This window comes from Nyctibius grandis, chromosome 11 (genome assembly GCF_013368605.1).
Source record: "Nyctibius grandis isolate bNycGra1 chromosome 11, bNycGra1.pri, whole genome shotgun sequence".
NCBI lineage: Eukaryota > Metazoa > Chordata > Aves > Nyctibiiformes > Nyctibiidae > Nyctibius > Nyctibius grandis.
This window is the reverse complement of record NC_090668.1, coordinates 431,559-454,846: the sequence shown is the minus strand read 5'-3', so window position 1 is coordinate 454,846 and position 23,288 is coordinate 431,559. Positions and strand designations below refer to the sequence as shown.

The following is a 23,288-nucleotide window of genomic DNA, read 5'->3' as shown; positions in this document are numbered from 1 at the left end:
GGGCCGGTACCGGGTCGGGGGGAAGCTGGGTTGGGGCCCTCCCGGGGGTCGCGGCGCGGCAGGGGAAGCCGCGATGGCGGCGCACACGAATGACGTCACAGAAGAGTCCGGCGCGCCGCACGCCGGGAGGAAGAGCGCGGCTCCTTCCGGGTCGCCCCGGAAGCACCATAGAGCACTTCCTGCCCGGCGCAGAGCGGCTGCCGGAAGGGGCCGCTCATTGTTGGTGCTGGAGGACCCGCGCGGAGGCCGCGAGCGGGTGAGTGCGGGGCCGGGCGGGGCGGGACGCGCTGGGACCGGGACGGGCCGCGCCGCTACCGGGAGAGGCCCCGCTCCGCCGCCCCGGGGCCCCGCGGCGGCCACCCCCGCCCCGCCCCGGGTCCGGCCGCCAGCTGGCCCCGCCGCCGGGCCTGCCCTGGGCCTGCGGGGCGGTTGCTATGGAGACCCGGCGGGGGGGCCTCGCCCCTTCCGCCCTCCCGGTGCGGCGGGGCTGTCGCGGGGCGGAGGTGGCTCAGGCCGCGGCCCGGCGGCGCCCGGGGCCCTCCAGCCGTCCCGGGCCGCCCCCGGTGATGCCGCCGGCACCGGCAGCTGCAGGGAGCGACCGTGAGGGGCTGCCCGGCCCCCGCCCGCAGCTCGGGGCGCCGCGGTCGCGCTGGCAGCGGGTGGGAACGCCCGGGGCTGTGCGGGGCCGCCCGGGCCGTGATGCCCCCGGGCTGTGCTAGCGCTGGAGCTGGTGCCCTCGGACCGGTGTTTCGCGGTGCCGGGGCCGCTGCCGGTGCCTTCCCTCACCCCCCTTCCTTCCTCCCTCCCTCCCGCAGCGCCCGGGGCCCCGCGGCGGCGAAGATGCCCGACCGCGACGGCTACAACAACGGCGGCGGCGGCGGCGATGAGGCGGGGGCCAACGCCGACGACATCTGCCGCGATTTCCTGCGCAACGTGTGCAAGCGGGGGAAGCGCTGCCGGTTCCGGCACCCCGACATCAGCGAGGTCACCAACCTGGGCGTGCGCAAGAACGAGTTCATCTTCTGCCACGACTTCCAGAACAAGGAGTGCGTCCGCCTCAACTGCCGCTTCATCCACGGCACCAAGGAGGACGAGGACTGCTACAAGAAGACGGGGGAGCTGCCCCCGCGCCTGCGGCAGAAGGTGGCCGCCGGGCTGGGCCTCTCGCCCGCCGACCTGCCCAACAGCAAGGAGGAGGTGCCCATCTGCAGGGACTTCTTGAAGGGCGACTGCCAGCGCGGCGCCAAGTGCAAGTTCCAGCACCTGCAGCGGGACTACGAGTACGAGGCGCGGGGCATGGCCGCCCGCGAGCAGGGCATCGTCCCCGCCGGCCGCCGCTACGACCCCTACGACGCCATCTACGACCCCGACCGCTACGACGACCACGAGCCGGTGCTGAAGCGGCGGCGGGTGGACGGGCTGCACTTCGAGAGCTACGAGTACAGCTTCGGCAGCCCGCGCGCCGTGGAGTACCGGCTGCTGGAGGAGGAGAACGTCCTGCTGCGCAAGCGCGTGGAGGACCTCAAGAAGCAGGTGAACAACCTGCTGGCCACCAACGAGGTGCTGCTGGAGCAGAACGCCCAGTTCCGCAACCAGGCCAAGGTGATGACGCTGAGCTCCACCGCCACGGCCACCGAGCAGACTCTGGCCCCCACCGTGGGCACCGTCACCAACTACAACCACAGCATCGCCCAGACGCACACCACGCTCAGCAGCCAGGCCCTGCAGCCCCGGCCCGTCTCCCAGCAGGATTTGGTGGCCCCCGCCGGCGCCCAGGCCGCTCCCCCCGCCAACGCCGCTCCCCCCATGAACCCCGAGATCACCCCGCTCTCGGCCGCCTTGGCCCAGACCATCGCGCAGGGCATGGCCCCCCCCGTCTCCATGGCGCCGGTGGCCGTCTCGGTGGCGCCGGTGGCCGTCTCGATGGCGCAGCCGCTGGGGGGGATCACCATGAGCCACGCCACCACCCCCATGGTGACGTACCCCATCGCCTCCCAGAGCATGAGGATAACGGCCATGCCCCACTGACCCCCCGCGGGGCCGGGGCAGCCGGCTGCGCCGCGACCCCCCAAACTGAGCCCCCGGGGGGAAGCGGGAGGAGGAGGAGGAGGAAGGACAGACCCTCCCCAGCTGGCGGACAGTGCTGGGGGCTCTTGGCTGGCGGGGGGCTGGCGGTGGGGGGGGTGCGGTAGCCCCCCCCAGGACTTCACGCCCCAGTTGGGCACCCGCCGCACGGGGGGTTGTGGGGCTGCTCCCCCCGAGCCCCACGCACGGACACGGCCCCCCCGTGCGGGTGGGGGTCCCGGGGGGGGGGGGGCGGCACCGCGGCCCCCCGGGGCCCTGTAACGTTTTCAGCTATTAAAAACCCCCAAATCTCCCAGTGATGGTTGGGGGGGGGGCAGGAGGGGCCGGTGCTCCCGGGGGGGGGGGCGGGACACGTGACCCTCGCGCTGGCCCCGCCCACAACCTCTTCACCACGCCCCCTCGCTCTGGCTCCGCCCTATCACTGCACAGAGCCGCGGGGTGGGGCGTGACCGGCGAGACCACGCCTAGTGCGGGGGGGGCGGTGCGTGTGGGCGGCCAATGGGCGGCGGGGTGTGGTGGGGGGGTGTGGCGCGGGGTGGGTGTGGCAGGGGGCGGGGCTGGGCGGAATAAGGGGCGGGGTGTGGCAGGGGGCGTGGCTGGGGTGGGAGGGGGCGGGGCTGGGCGGGGCAGGGGGCGTGGCTTGTCCGGGGCCGTGTGGCGGCGCGCGCAGTGCGGTGCTGGCCGCGGGATGGGGCGGGGCGGGGTAGGGGGCGTGGCTTGGTGGGGGCGTGGCTTGGCAAGGGGCGTGGCCCGGCAGGGGGCGTGGCTTGGCAGAGGGCGGCGCGCGCAGTGCGGTGCTGGCGGCGGGATGGAGCGTGGCGGCGCGGGGCCGTGGGCGCTGGCGCGGCCGCTGCTGTGGGCGCTGCCCGCGTACGCCGCGGGGCTGCTGGGGGTGGGCGCGGGCGCGGTGCTGCTGGCGCTGGCGCTGTACGCGGGGTGGCGGCGGCGGCGGCGCGCCCGGGAGCGGGGGCTGCGCTTGGCCGCCCGCCTGCAGCGCGACGAGGAGGCCGCCGTGCGCGCCGCGGGGCTGGGCGCGGCCCGCGGGGAGCTGCCGGCCTGGGTAAGCGGGGCCCGCCCGTTATCCCCGCCGGCACCGGCACCGCCTCGGGCTCCCCCCACCCCCGCAGCCGGGTTAGAGCCCCCCCCCGGGGCTGCGCTCGCCCCCCGCCAGCTGCATCCCGCACCCCGCTTGGGCTCCCCCCGCCGGGCGGGACCCCCGGGGACCCCCATCAGCCGCATCGCCCCGCCCGGGGCCCCGCTGCTGGGGTCCCCCCCTCCGCCGCTCCCGCTGCACCGAGCCCCGCTTGAGCTTCCTGCCGGGGGCCGGACCCCCCCGCCCCGGCTGCACCGCAACCCCCTGCCCGCCCCCCCGCTCCGCCGAGGTCCCCCCGTGACCGCCAAGATGCTGCACCGCAGCCCCCCGCTGCCCCCGGTGGGGTCCCCCCGCTCGACCCCCCGCGATGGGGTGACCCCCCCCGGTGCCGCCCGGGGCCTTCCGGCAGCGCCGGGGCCGGGCCGTGACTCACCGGGCCCGGGGGGGCCGTTTCCTGCGCGGCCGCGGGCTGGGGCGGCTGCGGGGGGGCCGGGACCCCCCTTCACATGGTCCTGGGGGGGTCGGGACCCCCCGTCTCGGGACCCCCCACCACCGGGACCCCCGCTGCGACTGTCCCACCCCGAGCCGGCCCCCACGGGGGTCCCACCGGCCCGGTTGGGGAAACTGAGGCACGGGGCTGGGTGGGGCCGCGCTGTCACGCAGAAGCGAAACCTGCGGCCGGGCTCCCTCCCCCCCCGCCGCGTCCGGCCGGAACCGATTCCCCCCGACCCCCCCCGGCCTCACGCCGCCCCCGGCCCCTCTGCCCGCAGGTGACATTCCCCGACGTGGAGAGGGCAGAATGGCTGAACAAGGTGAGGTGCCCGTCTGTCCGTCCCTGCTCCGTCCTTCCGTCCATCTCTGCCTCCGTCCCCCCGTGTCCCCCCCCCGTGCCCACCCGCCCCCCGCCCGCAGGTCCTGGCCCAGGCCTGGCCCTTCTTCGGGCAGTACATGGAGAAGCTGCTGGTGGAGAAGGTGGCCCCGTCCATCCGCACCTCCAACACCCACCTCCAGACCTTCACCTTCACCAGGGTGGACATGGGCGAGAAGGTAGGGCTCCCCTCGGGGGGGGGGTGCCCCCCATGGCCCCCCATCACCCGCCCCCCCACACTCACTGCTGCCCCCCCGCAGCCTCTCCGGGTCCTGGGGGTCCGGGCTCACCCCGGCGCCCACAAGAAGCAGATCCTGCTGGACCTCAACATCAGGTGGGCGGCCGGAGCCCCCCGTGTGGCGAAGGCGCCGGGTCTCAGTCCCCTGTGCGCCCCCCCCCCCGCGCTGGGGTCTCCCTCTGAGACCCCCCCCTCGTCCCTACGTCCCGTCTCCGCAGCTACGTGGGTGATGTCCAGATCGACGTGGAGGTGAAGAAGTTCTTCTGCAAGGCGGGGGTGAAAGGCATGCAGGTGAGGGGGGGGCTTGGGGGGGCTGGGGGCATGGGGAGCTGGTGGGGCGGCCATGGGGGGGTCACGTCTCAGCGCTGTCCCCCCCCCAGCTCCACGGGATGCTGCGGATCATCCTGGAGCCCCTCCTGGGGGACGTGCCCATCGTGGGGGCCGTCACCATGTTCTTCATCCGGCGCCCGGTGAGTGCCCCCCCGCCCCCCGCAAGGGGCTGACCCCCCCCCAAGCAGGGTGCAGCGGGGTCTGGCCCCCCCCGTCTGACCCTGACCCCCCCCGCCCAGACCTTGGACATCAACTGGACGGGGATGACGAACCTGCTGGACATCCCGGGGCTGAGGTGAGCCCAGCCCGGCTGCGGGGCCCCCCCGGCCCCCAGGACCGTGCCGCCGTGGCCCCCCCGTGACCGTGCCCCCCCCAGCTCCATGTCGGACACCATGATCATGGACGCCATCTCCTCCTACCTCGTCCTCCCCAACCGCCTCCTGGTCCCGCTGGTGCCCGACCTGCACGAGGCCGCCCAGCTCCGCTGCCCCCTGCCCCGGGTAAGGGCTGGCCGGGGGGGTCCCGAGGGGCTTTGGGGGGGGTCCCTGCACCGGCTGACCCCCCCCCCTCCGCAGGGCGTGGTGCGGGTGCACCTCCGGGGCGCCCGGGACCTGCGGTCCAAGGACCGGTTCATGGGGGGGCTGGTGGAGGGCAAGTCGGACCCCTACGCCGTGCTGCGCGTCGGCACCCAGGTCGTCACCAGCCGCGTCATCGACGACACCCTCAACCCCACCTGGGACGAGGTGTACGAGGTGAGACCCCCCCGGAGCCCCCCCATCGCCCCCCCAGACCAGCTGGGGTTGTGGGGGGGCACAGGGACCCTCCGAGCGTCCCCAGCCGGGCCGTGGGGGCAGGAGCACCCCGGGGACCCCCGTGACGTCCCCAGCCGGGCTGTGCTGGGTGGGGGTCCCCGTGTTTCCCCCCCCCCACTGACCCTGTGCCCCCCCAGTTCATCGTGCACGAGGTGCCGGGGCAGGAGATGGAGGTGGAGCTGTTCGACAAGGACCCCGACCAGGACGACCTCCTGGGCAGGTGCGGGGGGGCCGGGCCCCCGGGCTGGCGGCTGGGGGGGGGGTCCCGCTGCCCCCCGGCCCCGCAGCTCACGGGCTCTCCCCCCCCACGCCAGGATGAAGCTGGATCTCGGGGAGGTGCTGAAGGCGCGGGTGCTGGAGGAGGTGGGTGCTGGAGGAGGTGGGGGGTGGCGGGGGCCGGGGGGGCCGTGCTGACCCCGCCGCCCCCCCAGTGGTTCCCGCTGCAGGAGGGGGGCCGGGGGCGGCTCCACCTGCGCCTCGAGTGGCTCTCGCTCCTCTCCGACGCCTCCAAACTGGACCAGGTGAGCGCGGCTCGGCCCGGAGAGGAGTTTGCTGGGTCTCAGCCGTACTAGGGGGGTTGGGGGGGGGGCGTGGGGTGGTCCTGCCCCGGCTGACACTCCCCTCCCCCCCCCGCCCCGGGCGCGTCCCCCAGGTTTTGGAGAGGAACCGGACGATCGTGGCCAAACCCGACCCCCCGTCAGCCGCCATCCTGGTCGTGTACCTGGACCGGGCAGAGGAGCTGCCGGTGAGTGGGGGGCCGGGGGGGGCCAGGGCTGCCAGCTCCCTGCCCTGGGGGGTCAGAGGTGAGCGGGACCCCCCCCGACCCCCCATTTCTGCGCAGGTGAAGAAGCCGGGCAAGGAGCCCAACCCCGTGGTGCAGGTCTCGGTGCAGGACGTCACGCGGGAGAGCAAGGTGGGGCGGGGGGGGCCGGGGGGGCCGGGGGTGCTGCGCGGCCCCGCAGAGGCCGGGGTGGGGCGCAGGGGCGGGGGTCTGACCCCGCTCCCCCCAGGTGGTCTGTAACACCTCCGCGCCCGTCTGGGAGGACGCTTTCCGCTTCTTCCTGCACGACCCCGTGAACCAGGACGTGGACATCCAGGCGAGACCCCCGGACCCCGGCCCCGCGTCCCCCCACGACCCCCCCATCTCCCCAGCCCTATTTCCCCCCATATCCCCCCAAATCCCTCTCCCATTTCCCCCCCCCCAACTCCTCCAACCCCCATTTCTCCCCCATTCCTCTCCCAGTGCTCCCATTCCCCCTGTGACCCCCCGTGCCCCCCCCCCAGGTGAAGGACGACCCCCGGCAGAGCAGCCTGGGCTCCCTCTCGCTGCCCCTCGCCCGCCTGCTCGACGCCCCGGAGCTGACGCTGGACCAGCCCTTCCAGCTCCAGCGCTCGGGGCCCCGCAGCCGCCTCCACATGAAGCTGGTCCTGCGGGTGAGGGGGGCTTGGGGGGCCGGGGGGGGGCCCTGCCCCTGCCTCCCCCCCTCCACTGACCCCTGGCCCTGCAGGTGCTCTTCCTCGATGCCCCCGAGAACGGTGGCCCCCCACCCGCCCCCCCAGGGCAGCCGGAGCCCCCGGCCAGCACCAGCAGCACCCACCGGCCCACCCAGGCCAGCCCTGACCCCCAGTTTGGCACCGAGGTGGGGAGGGGATGGGGGGGGACCCGGGGGGGCATCACCAGGGAGGCTGAGGGGGCTTGGAGGGGAGCTGGGGGGGGGAGTGATGTGGGATGGGGCTGGGGGGTCCTGGGGGGGCAGGATGGGGGATCCTGGGGGGTGGGATGGGGGGTACTAGGGGGAGGATGCGGGCTCAGGGTCTGGGGGGTCCTGGGGGTCGGAAGGGGCTCTGGGGGAGCTGGGGAGCAGATTGGGGGGTCCTGGGGGGCAGGATGGGGGGGGTCCATGGCAGGAAGGGGGGGGTCAGGGCCAGGGGGAGCTGGGGGCCAGGTGTCCCCGGCAGCCCCCGTGCCAGTGCGCGGCGTGTCCCCGTGTCCCCAGCACGTGCTGCGGATCCACCTCCTGGAGGCCGAGAACCTGGTGGCCAAGGACAACTTCTTGGGGGGGGGTGGTGCGGGGCCGCTCGGACCCCTACGCCAAGGTGCGCGTGGCCGGGAGGGTCTTCCGCAGCCGCGTGGTCAAGGAGGACCTCAACCCCCGCTGGAACGAGGTCTACGAGGTACCGGGGGGTCCCCGTGCCCCGGCTGCCCCCGCCCCGGGGGGCTCCAGTCCCACCCCAGGAGGGGAAACTGAGGCAGGGGGCTGGGAGGGGTCCCGGGGGGCTGGGGGTGCCCCAGGGTGACACCCCTCCCTGCCCAGGTGATCGTGGACAACGTCCCGGGGCAGGACGTGGAGTTCGACCTCTTCGACAAGGACATCGACAAGGACGATTTCCTGGGCCGGTGGGTGCTGGGGGTGCGGGGGGGGGGCTGTGGGGCAGCCGTGGGGCTGTGGGGCGCCCCCTCCTCAGCCCTCACCGCCCCCCCCCACCCCCCAGGTGCAAGGTGCCGCTGAGGCGGGTGCTGAGCAGCCGCATCGTGGATGAGGTGGGAGAAGGGGCCGGGGGGGCTGCAGGGGGTGGGGGGCTGCAGGGGGTGGGGGGGCAGCACCGGGGGGTCTCACCCTCTCCCCGTCCCGCCAGTGGCTGCCGCTGGAGGAGGTGAAGTCGGGGCGGCTGCACGTGCGGCTGGAGAGCCTGGCCCCCAGCGCCAGCGCTGCCCCCCTCGAGCAGGTAACGGCCCCGGGGGGGACACGGGGGGCACGGCTGGCCCCGAGCCGCGGCCCCGCACCGGGCATCCCCCTGTGCGGCCCCATCCCCGTCCCCATCCCTGTCCCCACACCCCCCGTCCGTCCCCACACGCCCCCCACCCACCCCGTCCCCCCCCAGGTCCTGCACACCAACAGCCTCCTGCAGCCCGCCCGCGGCGAGGAGCTCTCCGCCGCTCTCCTCTCCGTCTTCGTGGACCGCGCCGCCGACCTGCCGGTGAGTGGGGGTCCCCCCCGGCCCCCCCCCCCCCAATCTGTCCCCATCCCCGGCCCCACCGTCCCCCGCTGTCCCCAGCTCCGCAAGGGCTCCAAGCCCCCCGCCGCCTTCGCCAGCCTGGCCGTGCGCGACGTCTCCGTCAAGACCAAGGTGAGACGTGGGAGGGGGTCGGGGGGGGGTCGGGGAGGCTGGGGGGGATGGGGGGGGTCTCACACCCACTCTCCTGCCCCCAGACCTGCGCCCCGACGGCCGAGCCCGTGTGGGACGAAGGCTTCTCCTTCCTCATCAAGCGGCCGCACGTGGAGACGCTGGAGCTGCAGGTCCCGTCCCCGGGGTGGGGGGTCCCGTCCCCGCGGGGGGGGGGTCCCGTCGCGGGGTGCTGAGCCCCCTGTGCCCGCAGGTGAAGGAGGAGGGGGGGCAGCCCCTGGGGACCCTCCGCCTGCCCCTGCCCCAGCTCTTGGCCGCCGAGGGGCTCGCGCTGGACGGCTGGTTCCCCCTGGCCGGGGGGGGGCCCGGCACCCAGGTCCTGCTGCGGGCGCAGCTGGGGGTGAGTGACGGGGGAGGGGTCGGGGGGGGCAGGTGGGGGGCTGGGACCCTCCTCACCCCCCACTCGCTCCCCCCCCCCAGGTGCTGGTGTCGCAGCAGGCGGAGGCGGGGGCCGGCGGCGGGTCCCCAGCCGGGGGGGACGCAGCCCCCCAGCCCGCCGGGGCGCCGGGGCAGGAGGAGAGCGGGGCCGGGGGGCTGCGGCAGCGCCTGCTCCCGGCCGACAGGTAGGGCTGGGGGGCGCGACCCCCCCGGGGCGTCCAGCCCCCGCCCCGCACCGCGCCCCGCCCCACACCGCGTCCAGCCCCCGCCCCGCACCGCGCCCCGCCCCACACCGCGTCCAGCCCCCGCCCCGCACCGCGTCCAGCCCCACACCGCGTCCAGCCCCTGCCCCTGTGTCCGCCCCACCTGCAGACCCCCGGGCAGGGTGGGGGGGGTCCGGCCGAGCCCCCCCGGGCTGACCCCCGCCCCCCGCAGCCCCCCGCAGCCGGGGGGTCCCCAGGGCCGGCTGCAGCTCACGCTCTGGTACCACGGGGACGAGCGCAAGCTGGTGGCCATCGTCCACGCCTGCAGGTGAGCCTCGCGGCGGGGGGTCGGGGGGGGGGGGGATCGGGGCCTGGACCCCCCCCCTGAGCCGCGTCCCCCCCCCAGGAAGCTGCGGGCGGTGGCGAAGGAGCTGCCCGACCCCTACGTGTCCCTGGTGCTGCTGCCCGACCGCGGCCGCGGCACCAAGAGGAAGACGAGCGTGCAGAGGAGGACCCTGAACCCCGACTTCAACGAGAGGTGGGGGGGGGCACGGGGCGGGGGGGCGCCTGCCCGGCGCTGCCCAGCGTCGCCCAGTACGGCCCAGTACAGCTCAGTACAGCCCAGTCTCCGCAGGTTCGAGTGGGACGTGTCCCTCGAGGAAGCCTCTCGGCGCAAGCTGGAAGCTCAGGTCAAATCCACCGTGTCCTTCGTGTCGCGGGAGAAGGAGGTGCTGGGGAAGGTAGGGGGGGCCCGGGGGGTCCGGGGGGGGTCCCAGGGAGCCCCTCTGAGCCGTTGCTCTCCCCCCAGCTCCATCTGGACCTGGCGCAGGTGGATCTGTCGGAGGGGGGAGCGCACTGGTGAGTGGGGCTGGGCTGGGGGGGGTCTGGGGGGGCTGCCCCGGGGGGGGGGAGGTCTCGGGGCTCCCGTTGGGTCTCTCGGGGGTGGGGGGCTCTGTGTGTGTCCCCCCCCCGTGCCCCCTCACCTCTCTCCCCCCAGGTATGAGCTGCGGGACGAGCGGAGCAGCCCCTAGAGCTGGGACCCCCCAGGACCCCCCAGTCCCCACCGTGCCTGGGGCGGTGGGACGGGCTGGGGGGGGGGCCGAGCGCCCCGGCTGCTCCTGCCGCCCCCCCCTCGCCCCCCGCCTCGCCACTGACCAAAGACGCGTCGGGGGGGGCCAGGCCGGGCCCCCCCGCGCCCCCCCGGACTGTTACGCACCTCGTGCCTTTCGCCCCCCCCCAAGGAGCCCCCCGGCGCGGGGGGGCCCGGCCTGGGCTTGTGCCCCGGCCCCCCCCGGGGAGACGCTTTTGTTAGAGCCGCTCCCCTGACACCGCGCCACCGCCGTGCCACCCCCGTGCCCCCCGCGCTGGCACCACGCCACCGCCGCACCCACCCCCCGCTGCCGTCCCCACGTGTCCCCCCCCCCGCACTAATAAAGGAGGGAGGAGACAGCGGCGGCTTCGGGTGGTCCTGGGGGTCCCGAGGTGCGCCTCGGGCTCCGCGGTGTGTGTCCCCCCCGTGGGATGTCCCCCATGGGTGTCCCTCGTGGGGTGCTCCCCGTCTTGGTGTCCGTGCTGGGGTGTCCCCCCCCTTGAGATGTCCCCAGCGTCGGTCCCTGGTGGGATGCCACCCGCAGGGTGTCCCCATCGTGGTGTCACCATCGTGGTGTCACCATCATTGGGTCCCTGGTGGGATCCCACCTCCAGGTTATTGTCATCGTGGTGTCCCCATCGTGGTGTCCTTGATGGGATGCCACCCACAGGGTGTCCCCATCGTGGGGTCCCCATCGTGGGGTCCCCATGGGGCTCCCGTTCACGGGGGGTGGTCGTTGGGGTGCCCCTCCCGAGATGTCCCCATCGTCACGTCCCCCTTGGGATGCTGCCCGTGGGGGGGGTGGTCCTTGGATGTCCCCCTCTGGGCTGTCCCTCATCCTGGTGTCCCCCCGAGGTGTCCCCCGTGGGGTGCTGTCCCGGGGTGCTCCCTGCGGTGTCCCCCGTGGGGTGGGGGGCGCTGGGGGGTGCCCCACGGGATGCCATCACTGGGGTGCCCTGAAGGGGTGTCCCTCCCGCAGTGCCCCCCCCGTCGCCCCCCGGCCCCGCTCCGTGCCCATCTATAGACAAATCCCCGCCGGGAGAAGGGGCGTGGCCTGGCCCGGCCCCGCCCCCCTCATGCATAATGCATCGCTAATTAGCGCGCGGTGACGCGGCCGGCGCGTGGCCAATGGGCGGGCGGTGACGCCGGTGGGTAGAGAGCGACCGTCCAACCCCCCCCCCCCATTACCGGGCCAGAGCTGGGACGGGAGCGGCCGCCGCCATGGTGGGCACCGGGCACCGGCACCGGGGGGAGCGGGGCGGGGGGAGCGGGCGGGGGCCGGGGGGCACCGGGGGGCGCTCGGCGGGCACCGGGCGCGGCCGGTGGCGCCATCCCCGAGGGCGCGGCCGGGCGGTGCCGGTGCCCAGTGCCCGCTGACCGCCGCGCTCTCCCCGCAGTGTGACTTCTCGGAGGAGCAAACCGCGGGTGAGTGACCGGTACCGGGCCCCGGGGCTCGGGATCCCCCCGGTACCGGGCACGGCCCTGGCGGCCCCAGCGCTTCCTGCGCGGCCGCGGGCGGGGCCTTTCCCGGGGCAAAGTCTGTCCCGGGCGGGGCCGATCGTGCCGGGGGGGTGCGGGGGGGACCGGGGCCGGGGGGGGGATGCGGGGCCGGGGGGGATGCGGGGGAACCGGGGGGATGCGGGGGTGCGCGGGCCCCTCCTGCGCCATTTGCCCTTATTTGGGCTGAGCGCGGGGCCGGGCCGCGCATTCCTGCGGGGCGGGGCCGCCCGGTGCCCTCCCGGGGGGGGCCCGGACGCCCGGGGCCGGCGGGGGGGGGGGGGGCGGCAGCATCCCGGCCGCACCTCGCGGGGGGGCCGCGACCTCCGCCCCGGCGTCGGGTTCCACCGGGAAACCGGATCCCACCCGGGAACAAAACCCGACCCGGGAGGGGGGGGGCTCCTGGGGGGGTCCGGTAACGGGGTCCCCAAGGGGGGGGGTCCCAGGGGTGCAGCCTGGGGGGGTCCCGGCAGTGCGAGGTCTGCGGGTGCAGCATCTCTGGGAGGGGAGGGCCGGGAGGGGGTCCCGGTGCCGCGGGGGTGGTCCCGGTGCCGCGGGGGGGGGTCCCGGTGCCTCGGGGGGGTCCCGCCGTGGCTGACGCCCCCCCCCCAGAGTTCAAGGAGGCGTTCCAGCTCTTCGACCGCACCGGGGACGGGAAGATCCTGTACAGCCAGTGCGGGGACGTGATGCGGGCGCTGGGCCAGAACCCCACCAACGCCGAGGTCATGAAGGTACTGGGCAACCCCAAGAGCGATGGTGAGTGGGGTGTGTGTCCCCCCCCAAGACCCCCCCAGGACCCCCGGCCCCCGCCCACGGCCCCTCTCCCGCAGAGATGAACCTGAAGACGCTGAACTTCGAGCAGTTCCTGCCCATGATGCAGACGATCGCCAAGAACAAGGACCAGGGCTGCTTCGAGGACTACGTCGAGGGGCTGCGGGTGTTCGACAAGGAGGGCAACGGCACCGTCATGGGCGCCGAGATCCGCCACGTCCTCGTCACCCTGGGTGAGCGTCACCCCCCCGGCTCCCTGCGAGCACCCGGGGACCCCTCGGCCAGCCCTGAGGACCCCAAAGCCCAGCCAACCCCGGGGTCCCCGTGAGCTCCTGATCAGCCCTGGGATCCTCACGAGCCCCCGGCCCTCTCCAGGGACCCCCCAAAGGGTCCCTGCAAGCCCTGGGGACCCCCGGTGTCCCCCCCATCTCCCTGGGGTGACAGGGGCTGTCCCACAAGCCCCCAGCCCTCTCCAGGGACCCCCCCCCAAAGGCCTGAACCCTCCCGGTGTCCCCCCCATCGCCCCGGGGTGACACGTGCTGTCCTGCAGGCGAGAAGATGACGGAGGAGGAGGTGGAGCAGCTGGTGGCCGGGCACGAGGACAGCAACGGCTGCATCAACTACGAAGGTGCGGGGGGTCCCGGGGCTGGGGGGGGTCCCGGGGGTCCTGGGGGGCTCGGCCACGGCCCCGCTCCCTCCCTGACCATCATGTCTCCTTCCTTCCCGCCAGCGTTTGTGAGACACATCTTGTCAGGGTGACGCCGCAGGGGTACGCGCCTCCCCCCGCAGTTACTCACCGTTTTTTTTCCTTCCTTTTTTTTTCAGTGGGGTCTTTTTTTTTTAAAAAAAAAATAAGAAAAAAAAAAAAAAAAGGCCGCCCCGTTTGCGCTCTCGCCCTCGGTGCAGCCCCCCCTGCTCCCCGCATGCCCCTCTGCATGGAGCCCCCCTGCGCGCCGGGGCCGGGACGCGGGGGCTGGCGCGGGGGACCCCCCCCCCAGCAGCGAGGGCCCCCGGGGCTGCGGCGACGCCGGTTCCTCCCTGCGCTCTTCAGCCCTTTGACTTTGGTTTTCCTGCCTCTCTCTGGGACGAGGGCGGGGGGGGCCCAGCAGACCCCCCCCTCACCCCACTCTCCCCCCTTCTCTCCGCAGAGCTGGTCCGGATGGTGCTGAGCGGCTGAAGACCCCTCGGGTCCCCCCCCTGCCGCCCCCTCACTGGTTTTGTGCCTTTTCCCTCATTTTATGGCCACCAACGCCCCCCCCCCCCCCAATCCCACAGCCCCCCTGGCCCCCCCCCGGCCCCACCGGCTAAGTTATTGCTCCACGGCATCAAATAAAGTGTCGGAAGGTGACGCTGGGTCCCTGAGCCTCTGTCCCCCCATGGCCCCCCCGCCCCCACACACCCTGCACACGAGGCCGTTTCTTCCCGCCCCGGGGACTTTTGGGAGTTTTATTTTTGTTGTTTTTTTTTTAAAAAAAAAAGAAAAAGGGGGGGGTGACAACTGAGAGGGAGCTGGGGGGGATTTGGGGCTGGGGGGGGGGGAATGCCCATGTGCCAGGTGGGATTGGAGCTGTCTCATAAATAGCCGGGGGGCAGCAGGGTCGCCGGCCCCCCCGGGGAGACCAACACTTAAATAAAATCCGGGACAATCATAAAAAAATGCCGAAGCAGGAGGGGGAAGGGTCGGGGGGGTCCTTTGGGGGCGCCTTGCGGGGGCGGGAGAGGCCGGTCTCCCCGGGCCGGTGGCGGCGGCGGGGCTGGGGGGGCTGCGGTGGGGCTGGGGGGGGGGGCCACGGCATCCTGGGCCCCGGCGGGGGCTTCACTGCGTGGGGGGGACGGGGGTGGCCGTGCTGGGGCTGGGCGCGATGGGCTCTGGCTGCAGGGGGGGGCCTTGGTCTGCGGGGAGAGAAAACAAAGGGGGGGGGGGTCACACCTGGGGGGGGCAAGGGGGTGCACGAGCACCTCTTGCCCCACAGCTCCCAGGAAGGGTCGAGCCCCCCAGCCCCATGCCCGCGAGTGGGTCCCCCCTTCCCTGCACCGCTCCCGGTGGGTTCCCCCCTCCCTGTCCCCGGTGGGTGTCATCCCCCCCGTGCCCCCCGCCATGGCTCACCTGCGAGGAGGCCGGGGTGGGGAAGGAGGCTTCCCTGCACGGCGGCCACGATGGCGGGGCTGTGCGCGGCGGCCGAGCCCCCCGCGGGGTGCGGGAGGGCCAGGCCGGGCGGGGGGGCGGCGGGGGGCAGCCCCCCAGACTGCATGCTGCTGGCCAGGGCCCCATGCAGCGGGAGGGCAGGCGGGGGCGCGGGGAAGGGGTCGGCGGGGGGGTTTGCCATGCTCGGGGGGACGGCGGACGCAGGCAAGGTGAAGGGCAGGGCCGCGGGCGCGTTACCGGGCACGGCGGGGTGGCCGCTGCCACCCAGGGTCCCCGCCAGGCTCTGGGACGGCGGCTGCTGCCCGGGGAACGGCACCGGGGCTGTGGGGAGAGATGGGGGAGGTCTCAGCACCCAGACCCTGGCGTTGAGACCCCCCCAACCCCATCCAGCCCTTGTCACCCTGCCTCACCGTGCGGGACGGCCGGGGCGCCCGGCGGCGGGGGCGGCTGCGGCGGGGGGACCCCGGGCAGGGGCTGCCCCACGGGCTCGGCGGGGGCCACCATGGCGGGGGTGGGCGGCACGGCCAGCGGGTGGGCGGCGGGGGCCAGCGGGGCGCCGGCGGGCAGGGGCTGTGCCCCCGGGGGCAGCGGGGGCGGCTTGCTGCTGCTGCTGCTGCTGGAGGTGCTGGAAGTGCTGCTGCCGCGCGCGCATCTCGGCGTACTTGAGCTGCTCCATGTGGAAGGCCTGGCGGTCGGCCAGCAGCTGCTGCCGCTGGTACTCGAGCTGCAGGGCACGGGAGGGGTCAGCGGGGGGGGGGTTTGGCACCCAGCTCCCCCCCGGCACCGCTGCCGCCACTCACGGCCTCGCGCTCCCGGTCCATGATGGTCTCCAGCTCCTCGAAGTGCCGCAGTTTGATCTCCAGCTTCTTCATCTGCGTCTCCACCAGCAGGGCCACCAGGGACTTGATCTTGCGCTCCTCCACGGCTGCCAGGTGCTGGGGGGGGGGGGCAGGGCGGGTTTAGCACCCACACTTGGGCTGCCCCCACCCCACCCCAGCCCCAACCCCTCACCTTGGCCTTCACGGCGGCGGCGGCCAGCGCGGCGGCGGCGGCGGTGGACAGGTTCCCCTCGCCAATGTCCCGCTCCACCTTGGCCTTGCGCTCGGCCTCGGGCTCCAGCGGCTCCTTGGGCGCCTCGTCCGGCCCCTCCTTCGCCTCCTTCTCCTTCTCCGGCTCTGCTGCGGCGGGACAGGGCGGCGTTGGTGGGGCTGTGGGGGGCTCAGTGCCCACCCCAGCCCAGCCAGGCCCGGCCTCCTCACCTGCGCCGTCGCCATCACCCTTGTCGGGCTCCTTCTCGCCCTCCGCCTCCTTCCCCTTCTCCTCCTCCTTCCTGGGCACCTCCCCGGCCTTCTCCTTCGCCTCCTCCTCGACGCCGCCGTCCCGGGGCTCCTGCGGAGGCACCGCGGCCGCTCGAGTCCCTGTGCCCACCGTCCCCCCTCCCATGCCCCCCCGTCCCCGGGCCGGCTCCTACCTTCGCCTCCTTCTTCTCCTCCGGCGGCTGCGCCTCCGCCCGCGCCTCCTCCGCGCCACTCTCCTCTGGGGACACCAGCGCAGGGTCAGACCCCACCGCCGCCCACCCCAGGCCTGGCAAACCCACCCCCCGACCCCCCCCTCACCGATGCGCTCCGGCTCGTCGGCGGCCGTGCCCGCGATGCCGCTGCTCTCCAGCCCGAACGCGGGGTCGGCCTTGCCCGTCACCTTGGCCGCCTCCTCCACCTTGCGCACGTGGGCCTCCACCAAGGCCGTGGGCACCTCCTCCTTCATCTTGGAGAACTCCTCTGCGGGCGGCGCCATGGCCTCAGCGGGGCCGGCGGGGACCCAGCGGGACCCCGGTGGGACCCCAGCCCCCCTCGGAGCCAGCCCTGCCCCTCAGCACTGTGAATCCCTCGGGGAGGGGGGAGCTTGTCCCAGCCCCTCATAGGTCTCATCCTGTCTCCACACAGCACTTGTCCTGCTGCTCTATAGGGTGCCCTATAGGACCCATCCCAAATCCTCCTATAGTCACCCTGTCTCCCTACAGGAATCGTTACAGGGACTTAATTGTCTCCGCACAGGCCCCATCCATCCACCTACAGACTCAGCCCAGCTCCTCGTAAGACTCTCCCCGTCACCCTACAGGAATCCCTATAGGACTCAGCCCTTCTCCCTATAGGGTTCTTCCTCTCTCCCTATAGAACTCCCCACAGGATTCAACTGTATCCCTACAGGACTCATCCCATCTCCTGTAGGACCCATCCTATCGCCCCATAACTCGTCCTGTCTCCCTGTAGGGCTTCCTATAGGACTCATCTCATCCTCCTATAGGACTTCCTATAGGATTCATCTTATTCTCCTATAGAACCCATCCTATCTCCCCATAGGACTCCCCCATCTCCCTACAGATCTCCGTAGAGGACTCCCCCCACTCCCCACAGGCCCTGTCCCCCCCCAGGACTCATCCTGTCCCCCCGCCCACGCCTCGCCGGGAGGGTCTGCGTTACCCAGCGCCGACTTGGCGGCGGCGGAGGCGACGCGGGGGTCCACGACGGAGGCGAGGAAGGCGACGGTGCTCATGACGGGGTTGCCGGACTGGCTGAAGGGGATGGGCTGGTAGGCCAGCGGCCCCAGCGACGCCTCCGAGTCCTCCAGGTAGGGGTCCTCGATGGGCAGGCGCAGGAAGTGCAGGATGCACTCGTCCTGCGTCCGGCTGCCCACGTGCTCCGACACCTTGTTCCAGTCGTCCTTGTACATCTCCAGGGCCTGCGGGGCGGGGTGGGGGGTGTCCGTGGGGTCCGGCGGCCCCGTGCCCCCCTCCCCGCGGACCCCCGCTCACCTCCAGCAGCAGCAGCGTCTCCTGCTCCGTCCACTCCCGTGTGGCACTGGCGGCGGCTTTGCTCTGACGGGGGACACAGGGGGGTGAGTGGTGGCGGGCGGGGGGCCGGGGCGGGGGCTGGGGGGTGCCCACCTTGGAGGGGACGTTCTTCTTGGTGTACATGTCGGTGCGGAGGCCGAAGTTCTGCATGTCGGGCGGCTTCTCCTTGCTCTTGTCGGGGAAGTTCAGCATCTGCTGCGAGGCCGAGGTCTGCTGCCGGGCGGGGGGAGAGGGGACGCTGGGGACGCGGCCGTGGAGGGGGACAGGCCACCAGGACGCCAGTTCCCACCCCACAGAAGCCTCTGTGCCCCGTCTCGTCACGGTGCCCCCCCCGCGTCCCTGCTCCCCCGGGCAGGGCGGCATGCGGGGCGCGAGGGGGAGGAGGGAAGGAGCCTTCCTCGGCCAGCAGCGGGGGGACGGAGCCCAAGGAGCCGCCTACCAGCTCCGGCTTCCCCTTCCCCGGCTCGGCGACCACCAGCTCCTCCATCTCTTTGCTCTTGCGGCCCGTCTTGGCGTCGCCATCACTCTGCCGGCCCTGAGGCACGGATCGAAGCTGTACGATCCCCCCCCCCCCAAGCCCCGCCCCCAGCACCCCGCACCCGGCCCCCCGCGGGGACCGGGGGATGGCAGAGGGGGGGACGCAGCTGGGCAAGGAGCGGCCGCCCCCCGCGCACCCACCTGGGGGGTCTTGGGCTGCAGCGGCACCAGCCCCGAGGGGGTGTCGGCCAGGACGTGGAAGTGGGAGGTGGGCGGGGGGCCCATGGGGGTGGGACGGCTCTCGGCGTCCACCTGGTAGTTGATGAGGCCCCACTGCTCCAGGAAGGCGTGGACCCTGCGGAGAGCCGGGGCGGGGGGCTCAGACCCCTGCCGGCCCCTCTGCCAGCACCAGGGGGGCCAAAGCCATCGCCCCCCGCCCCGGCGGACCCACCGCATGATGGCACAGACGTCCCCGGCCAGGTTGCGGCGGCAGGCGGTGGAGGTGAGGTACTCCTGCGGGTTCAGCCGGTACGTGTCGATCATGAAGTTGCGGTAAGCCAAGTATCTGGGGGGGGGGGGAGCGGGCGAGGGGTCAGCGCGGCCCCGCCAGCACCGGGAGGGACGGGGAGGGGTGGGTGGGTGGGTGGGGGGATTCAGCCTCACATTTCAGGGGTCTTGGATTTATTCTTGCCGTTGAAGAACTCGGGCAGGGCTCGGCGCTCGATGGCGTGGACGCTGCAAGGCGAGACGCTCGGGGAGGGCCCGGCATGGCACCGTCCCTGTCCCCGGCTGCCCCCGGGGCACCGACCTCGTCCTCGGCTGGCCCAGGGCACCGTCCCCGTCCCCGGCTGCCCCAGGGCACTGTCCCCATCCTCAGCTGGCCCAGGGCACTGTCCCTGGCTGCCCCCGGGGCACCGTCCCCGTCCCCGGCTGCCCCGTACCTGTTGTAGTCGAACCAGGCGGCGTAGCTGGGGATGATGATGTGGTGCGTCTGCTCCGTCACGTTGTCCTCGTGCAGGTCGGGGTTCTTGGCCTGCTCCCCCTTGCTCCCGGTGCTGTTCTCCTCCTCGTCCTGCCAGAGACCGGCGCCACGTGGGCGAGGGGGTCCCGAGACCCCCTTTTGTGCCCGTACCAAGAGCAGGATGAGGCCAACGGCGCAGGGCAACGCTGCCCGCAGCCCCAGGGTGAGGGGAAGGGCAGAAAGGGGCCTTTTTGTCCCCAAAAGAGGGGCAGGGAAAGAGGGACAACAGGCACGGCCACCCAGGGATGGTGACGCCGGTGCTGGGGTGGGAACGTCTTCCTTGGGAGGGGACACAGCCCCCGGCCTCACCTTGCCGGCCGTCTCCATGCTCTCGTCCTCCTGCTCATCTGGAAGAGAGGAGAGCGGGGCCGGGCTGGGCACGGGCAGGTCTGCAGGGGGGGGGACCCACCGCGGCGCCCAGCCCCGGCGCCTCCCACTCACCCAGGTCCGTCATGGTGCCCCCCTTGACCGGCGCCGACTCCGAATCCTTCTTGGTGTTGACTGCGGCGGGGGGAAGCGGCTCTGAGCACCCCAAGGACAGACCCCAGCCCAGGCACGTGGGGAGGGGACCCCATGGGGGGGCTGCCAGCCCCCCGCCCTGACCTGTCTTGGGCAGGGTGACCTCCTCCACGTTGGGGACGGGCGAGGGCTCGTCCATGTCCTTCGTCAGGTCCTCCTGCTCCTCCTCGCGGTGCCCGCGCTTGGATTTGTTGTAGGGGGTGGAGGGTCTGCGCAGGGGGAGCCCCCGGTGTCACCGCTGCAGCCGGGGGGGGGGCCGACTCCCCGCAGCCCCCGCCGCCCCCCGCGCCGGGCTCACCCCTTCTTGGCGTTCTTCTTCTTGGCCTCGGGGGTGGGCGAGGGGGAGGGCGAGCGCTTTCGCTTCTTGTAGTTGCCGCCCTTCTTGTCGCGCCGGTCCGAGTCGGGGCTGTTCACCTGGGGGGGCGGCGGGGTGCTGGGTCCGGCCGAGGGGGGGGGCCAGGCACAGACCCCCCATCGCCCCCCCGGGCGGCTGCGAGCCCCGCTCTGACCTCGTCCGTCAGCGTCTTGGCCGAGATCTTCTTCCTGCGGGCGACGGGGCTCTTCTCGTCCGTCACCTCGTAGTCCTCCTCGTTCATCCACTCGTTGAAGGTGTCCGTGTCCAGTATCCACTTGGCGTGGACCTGCGGGGCGGGGGCGTGGGCGCATCACGCAGGGGAGGGGGCTGCAGCCGCCCGCCCAGCCCCGGGCGACCCCGGTACCTTCCGGGGCTTCTCCGGCGTCGGGGCGTCCTCCACCGAGGCCTCGATCTCGCTGGCGGGGATCCAGGTGTCGTAGCTGCGGGCGCAGAGCGATGGGGTGAGCCTGGGGGGCTCCGCTGGGCTCGCAGCCCCCGCCCGGGACCCCCCCTCACCTGTCGGGGTAGTAGCCCCAGTGCAGCAGGACCTGCTTGTCGCGCTTCATGACCGGCCGGACCCACTCCTCTGCGGGGACACGGCGCGGGGCCGGCGCTGAGCACGGACGTGGCCCCGCCCCGGGAGCGCAGCCCTGGCCCTCCAACACCGACCCCCCCACTGGAGGGGGGGCTCCCCCTCGCACCCACCTTCCTCCAGGTTCCCAGGGACGGGGCAGACGATGTGGGATGCGTTGCTCTTGTCCTCGGTCACGGTGCCCTGCGAGGGGAGCGGGGCTGGGCTGAGCGACAGGACGAAGAGTGGGATGGGCCCCCCCCGTGCCTCCCCCCCCGCCCAGCGCTGCCACCGACCTGGTGCCTCTTGACGATGTCCTTCAGCTTGCTCAGCAGCTTGGGCTCGATCTCCTGGTGCAGGAAGATGTTGGGCCGGGCCAGGCAGTTGTTCTGGGGAAGGAGGGGAGCAGAGCGGTGAGCGGGTGGGGGACGGGGGGGTCCCGAGGGGGGCGGGGGCGGCGCCTCTTACCTGCACCAGGGATTTCTCGATGGTCATGAACATCTCCACGTTGCGGTCCATGCGCGAGGGATTCTGGAAATCGAAACGCCGCCTTATTGGAAGAAAAGAGCGACTCTCATGAAAGCCACAGCTCAGGTCTCCTCGTCAGCACCCAAAGCCTGGGGGGGGCACGGGGAGGGGACACACACGCGCCTGAACCCCATCAGGGGTCCACGGTGGGGGGAGGACATGCCCCGGCACCCGCCTGCTGCAGAGGTGGGTGCCCTACAACCAGCCCACCCTCGTGCAGCCCCCAGGGTGCTCCCATGGAGGGGACCCCCCCCCACCCCCTCCCAGCCCCATGATCTCCCCCCCAGCCCCCTCCCGCTCCCAGGACCCCCCAGCCCCGAGGGGCGCGGGCGGGCGCTCACCATCCTTGGTCGCTCTTGAATTTATAGGCCGCAGCGAGGATGTGGCACAGGGCTCCTCCCGCCTTGAAATCCAGGAAGCATTTTATCTGTAATGGGAGGAGAGGGGTCGGGGGGCGGCCAGGAGGGGTGGGGGGCGGCCCCGGACGCAGGGTGCCATCCCCGTGTTGGGGTGCTGTCCCCATGTCTGGGTGCCATCCCCTCTTTGCGGTGCCGTCCCCTCTTTGTGGTGCCGTCCCCACGCTGGGCTCTGTCCCTGGATGCAGCCCCTGTGGTGTTGGGGCACTGTCCCCAGCTGGGGACCCGTCCCCGTGTCGGGACACTGTCCCCAGGTCCCTGGGGTGCTGTCCTGGGGTCCCTGGGGTGGAGGCCCCAGGTGCTGACCCAGGTCCTCAGGGCGCTGTCCGTGGTCAGGGCCCTGTCCCGGTGTCGCGGTGCTGTCCCTGGTGGGACACTGTCCCCAGTGGGACACTGTCCCCTGGTCGCTGGGTCACAGACCTTCTTGGCGGGCAGTTCCCAGCAGGACAGTACCCAGGTGTCACCGGGCACTGTCCCCAGACCCTGGGGCACCGTCCCTGACCAGGGCGCTGTCCCACGCCAGGGCCGTGTCCCAGGTCACCGGGTGCTGTCCGTGGTCGGGCGCTGTCCCTAGGCCGGGGCACTGACCCGGTCACACGGTGGGGGGGGGGTGGCTGTCCCCAGGTCTTTGGGGTTGTCCCCAGCTCTCTGGGGCGCTGCCCCCTTGGAGCCTCCTCCCTGGGTCATCGCGGTGCTGTCCCCACGTCTTTGGGGCACTGTCCCTGCCCAGGCCCTTGTCCCCACGTCTTTGGGGCGCTGTCCCTGCCCAGGCCCTTGTCCCCAGGTCCCCGGGTGTCACTGGGCCACGTCCCCCGCCGCGGCGCAGGCCCTGGCCCCCCACATCCCCGTTCCCGGTGCCCGGGGGCTCACCGGCAGCTTGGTGAGGGGCGCGTTGCTGACGTGCTTCCCGAAAACCTCCTCCTGGAACTGCAGCAGCTGCACCACCAGGCTCGACAGCGACTTGTTGGTGGGGGGCTCGGCCTGCGTGTACTGGGGGGGGGGTCCGGGGGGGGGTCAGCGCCGCCATCGGGGCCCAACGGGGGGCGCGGGGGGGCGGACGGTGATGGCGGCGGTGGGGTGACAGGCCGGGCCCGGTGGGGGGGGGCCCGGTGCGGCGCCCCCCCCCGCCCCGCGGCCTACCTTCTTGTAGTTCTTGCCGAGCCAGAGGCGGACGTTGTCGAACTGGCTGACGGTGTCCGCGGCCTCGTAGTACTTGACGTTGGGGCCGCCGTCCTTCTTCCGCACCGCCATCTTCCAGCGGGCCGGGCCGCTCCCGCCGCCTCCCGCCGCGCCGCGCCCGCTCTACCGCCCCCTGCCGGCCCCGCCCCGCGCCGCGCCCGCTCTACCGCCCCCTGCCGGCCCCGCCCCGCCCCGCGCCCGCTCTACCGCCCCCTGCCGGCCCCGCCCCGCGCCGCGCCCGCTCTACCGCCCCCTGCCGGCCCCCCCCGGGCACGCCGCGTCCTCCCGCCCGCGCTGCCAGAGCGCTGCCCGCTCGGTACCGGCGCGGCCGGGCCGAGGCGCCCCCTGCTGGGCCGGGCGCTCGGCGATGCCCCCCCCCCCGCCCCGGGGGAACCGTCCCGGTCAGGCGTGGGAGTGGGCGGGGCCAGGGGGGCAGCGGGAGGGGCGTGTCCCCGGGGCGGGGCGCGGCGGGCCCGGTCTAGGCGGAGCGCGGCGGAGGGTGGCGCGGGAGTCACGGTGGCCGAGTGGTTAAGGCGTTGGACTCGAAATCCAATGGGGTTTCCCCGCACAGGTTCGAATCCTGTCCGTGACGCCTTTACCCCATATTTTTGCGACGACGATCGGGGCCACACCGGGATCGCACGTGGGGGGGTCTCCCATGCCCGGTACCCGCT

The 23,288-nt window shown here is 73.7% G+C and overlaps 4 protein-coding genes and 1 non-coding gene across 6 annotated transcripts; 4 read left to right on the top strand and 1 right to left on the bottom strand.

Moving 5' to 3' along the window:
• Positions 1–167: 167 nt before the first annotated feature.
• Positions 168–2,377, top strand: ZC3H10 (zinc finger CCCH-type containing 10). The gene is made up of 2 exons (XM_068410917.1): positions 168–256; positions 816–2,377. Exon 2 carries the CDS (start codon positions 841–843, stop codon positions 2,026–2,028), a length of 1,188 nt encoding a protein of 395 aa, XP_068267018.1. The 5' UTR covers positions 168–256; positions 816–840; the 3' UTR covers positions 2,029–2,377.
• A 516-nt stretch (positions 2,378–2,893) lies between these two features.
• Positions 2,894–10,609, top strand: ESYT1 (extended synaptotagmin 1). Its single transcript, XM_068410915.1, is given in 32 exon segments — positions 2,894–3,145; positions 3,949–3,990; positions 4,091–4,225; positions 4,307–4,380; positions 4,503–4,575; positions 4,665–4,754; positions 4,854–4,909; positions 4,991–5,114; positions 5,190–5,366; positions 5,564–5,646; positions 5,741–5,789; positions 5,858–5,947; positions 6,079–6,171; positions 6,268–6,339; positions 6,437–6,523; positions 6,711–6,860; positions 6,935–7,066; positions 7,424–7,483; positions 7,485–7,601; positions 7,742–7,824; positions 7,920–7,968; positions 8,064–8,153; positions 8,310–8,405; positions 8,484–8,555; positions 8,639–8,725; positions 8,806–8,952; positions 9,033–9,175; positions 9,426–9,521; positions 9,600–9,731; positions 9,828–9,933; positions 10,002–10,051; positions 10,191–10,609. Coding segments are annotated over 32 exon segments (3,141 nt in total). The 3' UTR covers positions 10,225–10,609.
• Positions 10,610–11,424: 815 nt separating this feature from the next.
• LOC137669048 (myosin light polypeptide 6) lies at positions 11,425–13,899 on the top strand. Of its 2 annotated transcripts, XM_068410918.1 has the most exons (7): positions 11,425–11,507; positions 11,681–11,708; positions 12,393–12,536; positions 12,611–12,784; positions 13,102–13,179; positions 13,282–13,320; positions 13,700–13,899. In XM_068410918.1, exons 1-6 carry the CDS (start codon positions 11,505–11,507, stop codon positions 13,308–13,310), a joined length of 456 nt encoding a protein of 151 aa, XP_068267019.1. In that variant the 5' UTR covers positions 11,425–11,504; the 3' UTR covers positions 13,311–13,320; positions 13,700–13,899. The 2 variants fall into 2 exon arrangements, with proteins under 2 accessions (XP_068267019.1, XP_068267020.1); XM_068410919.1 differs by lacking the exon at positions 13,282–13,320.
• Positions 13,900–14,276: 377 nt separating this feature from the next.
• On the bottom strand, positions 14,277–22,732 carry SMARCC2 (SWI/SNF related, matrix associated, actin dependent regulator of chromatin subfamily c member 2). Its single transcript, XM_068410914.1, is given in 30 exon segments — positions 14,277–14,444; positions 14,659–15,018; positions 15,108–15,297; positions 15,299–15,421; positions 15,498–15,632; positions 15,709–15,875; positions 15,957–16,086; positions 16,169–16,233; positions 16,314–16,475; positions 17,178–17,436; positions 17,510–17,572; positions 17,642–17,761; positions 17,988–18,083; positions 18,227–18,380; positions 18,477–18,590; positions 18,689–18,760; positions 18,967–19,097; positions 19,356–19,393; positions 19,488–19,547; positions 19,650–19,774; positions 19,864–19,979; positions 20,075–20,206; positions 20,285–20,360; positions 20,437–20,506; positions 20,626–20,695; positions 20,788–20,880; positions 20,960–21,041; positions 21,361–21,446; positions 22,306–22,425; positions 22,576–22,732. Coding segments are annotated over 30 exon segments (3,597 nt in total). The 5' UTR covers positions 22,687–22,732; the 3' UTR covers positions 14,277–14,367.
• A 392-nt stretch (positions 22,733–23,124) lies between these two features.
• On the top strand, positions 23,125–23,206 carry TRNAS-CGA (transfer RNA serine (anticodon CGA)). Its single transcript has one exon. It is a non-coding gene; the product is annotated as a tRNA-Ser (tRNA).
• Positions 23,207–23,288: the final 82 nt, after the last annotated feature.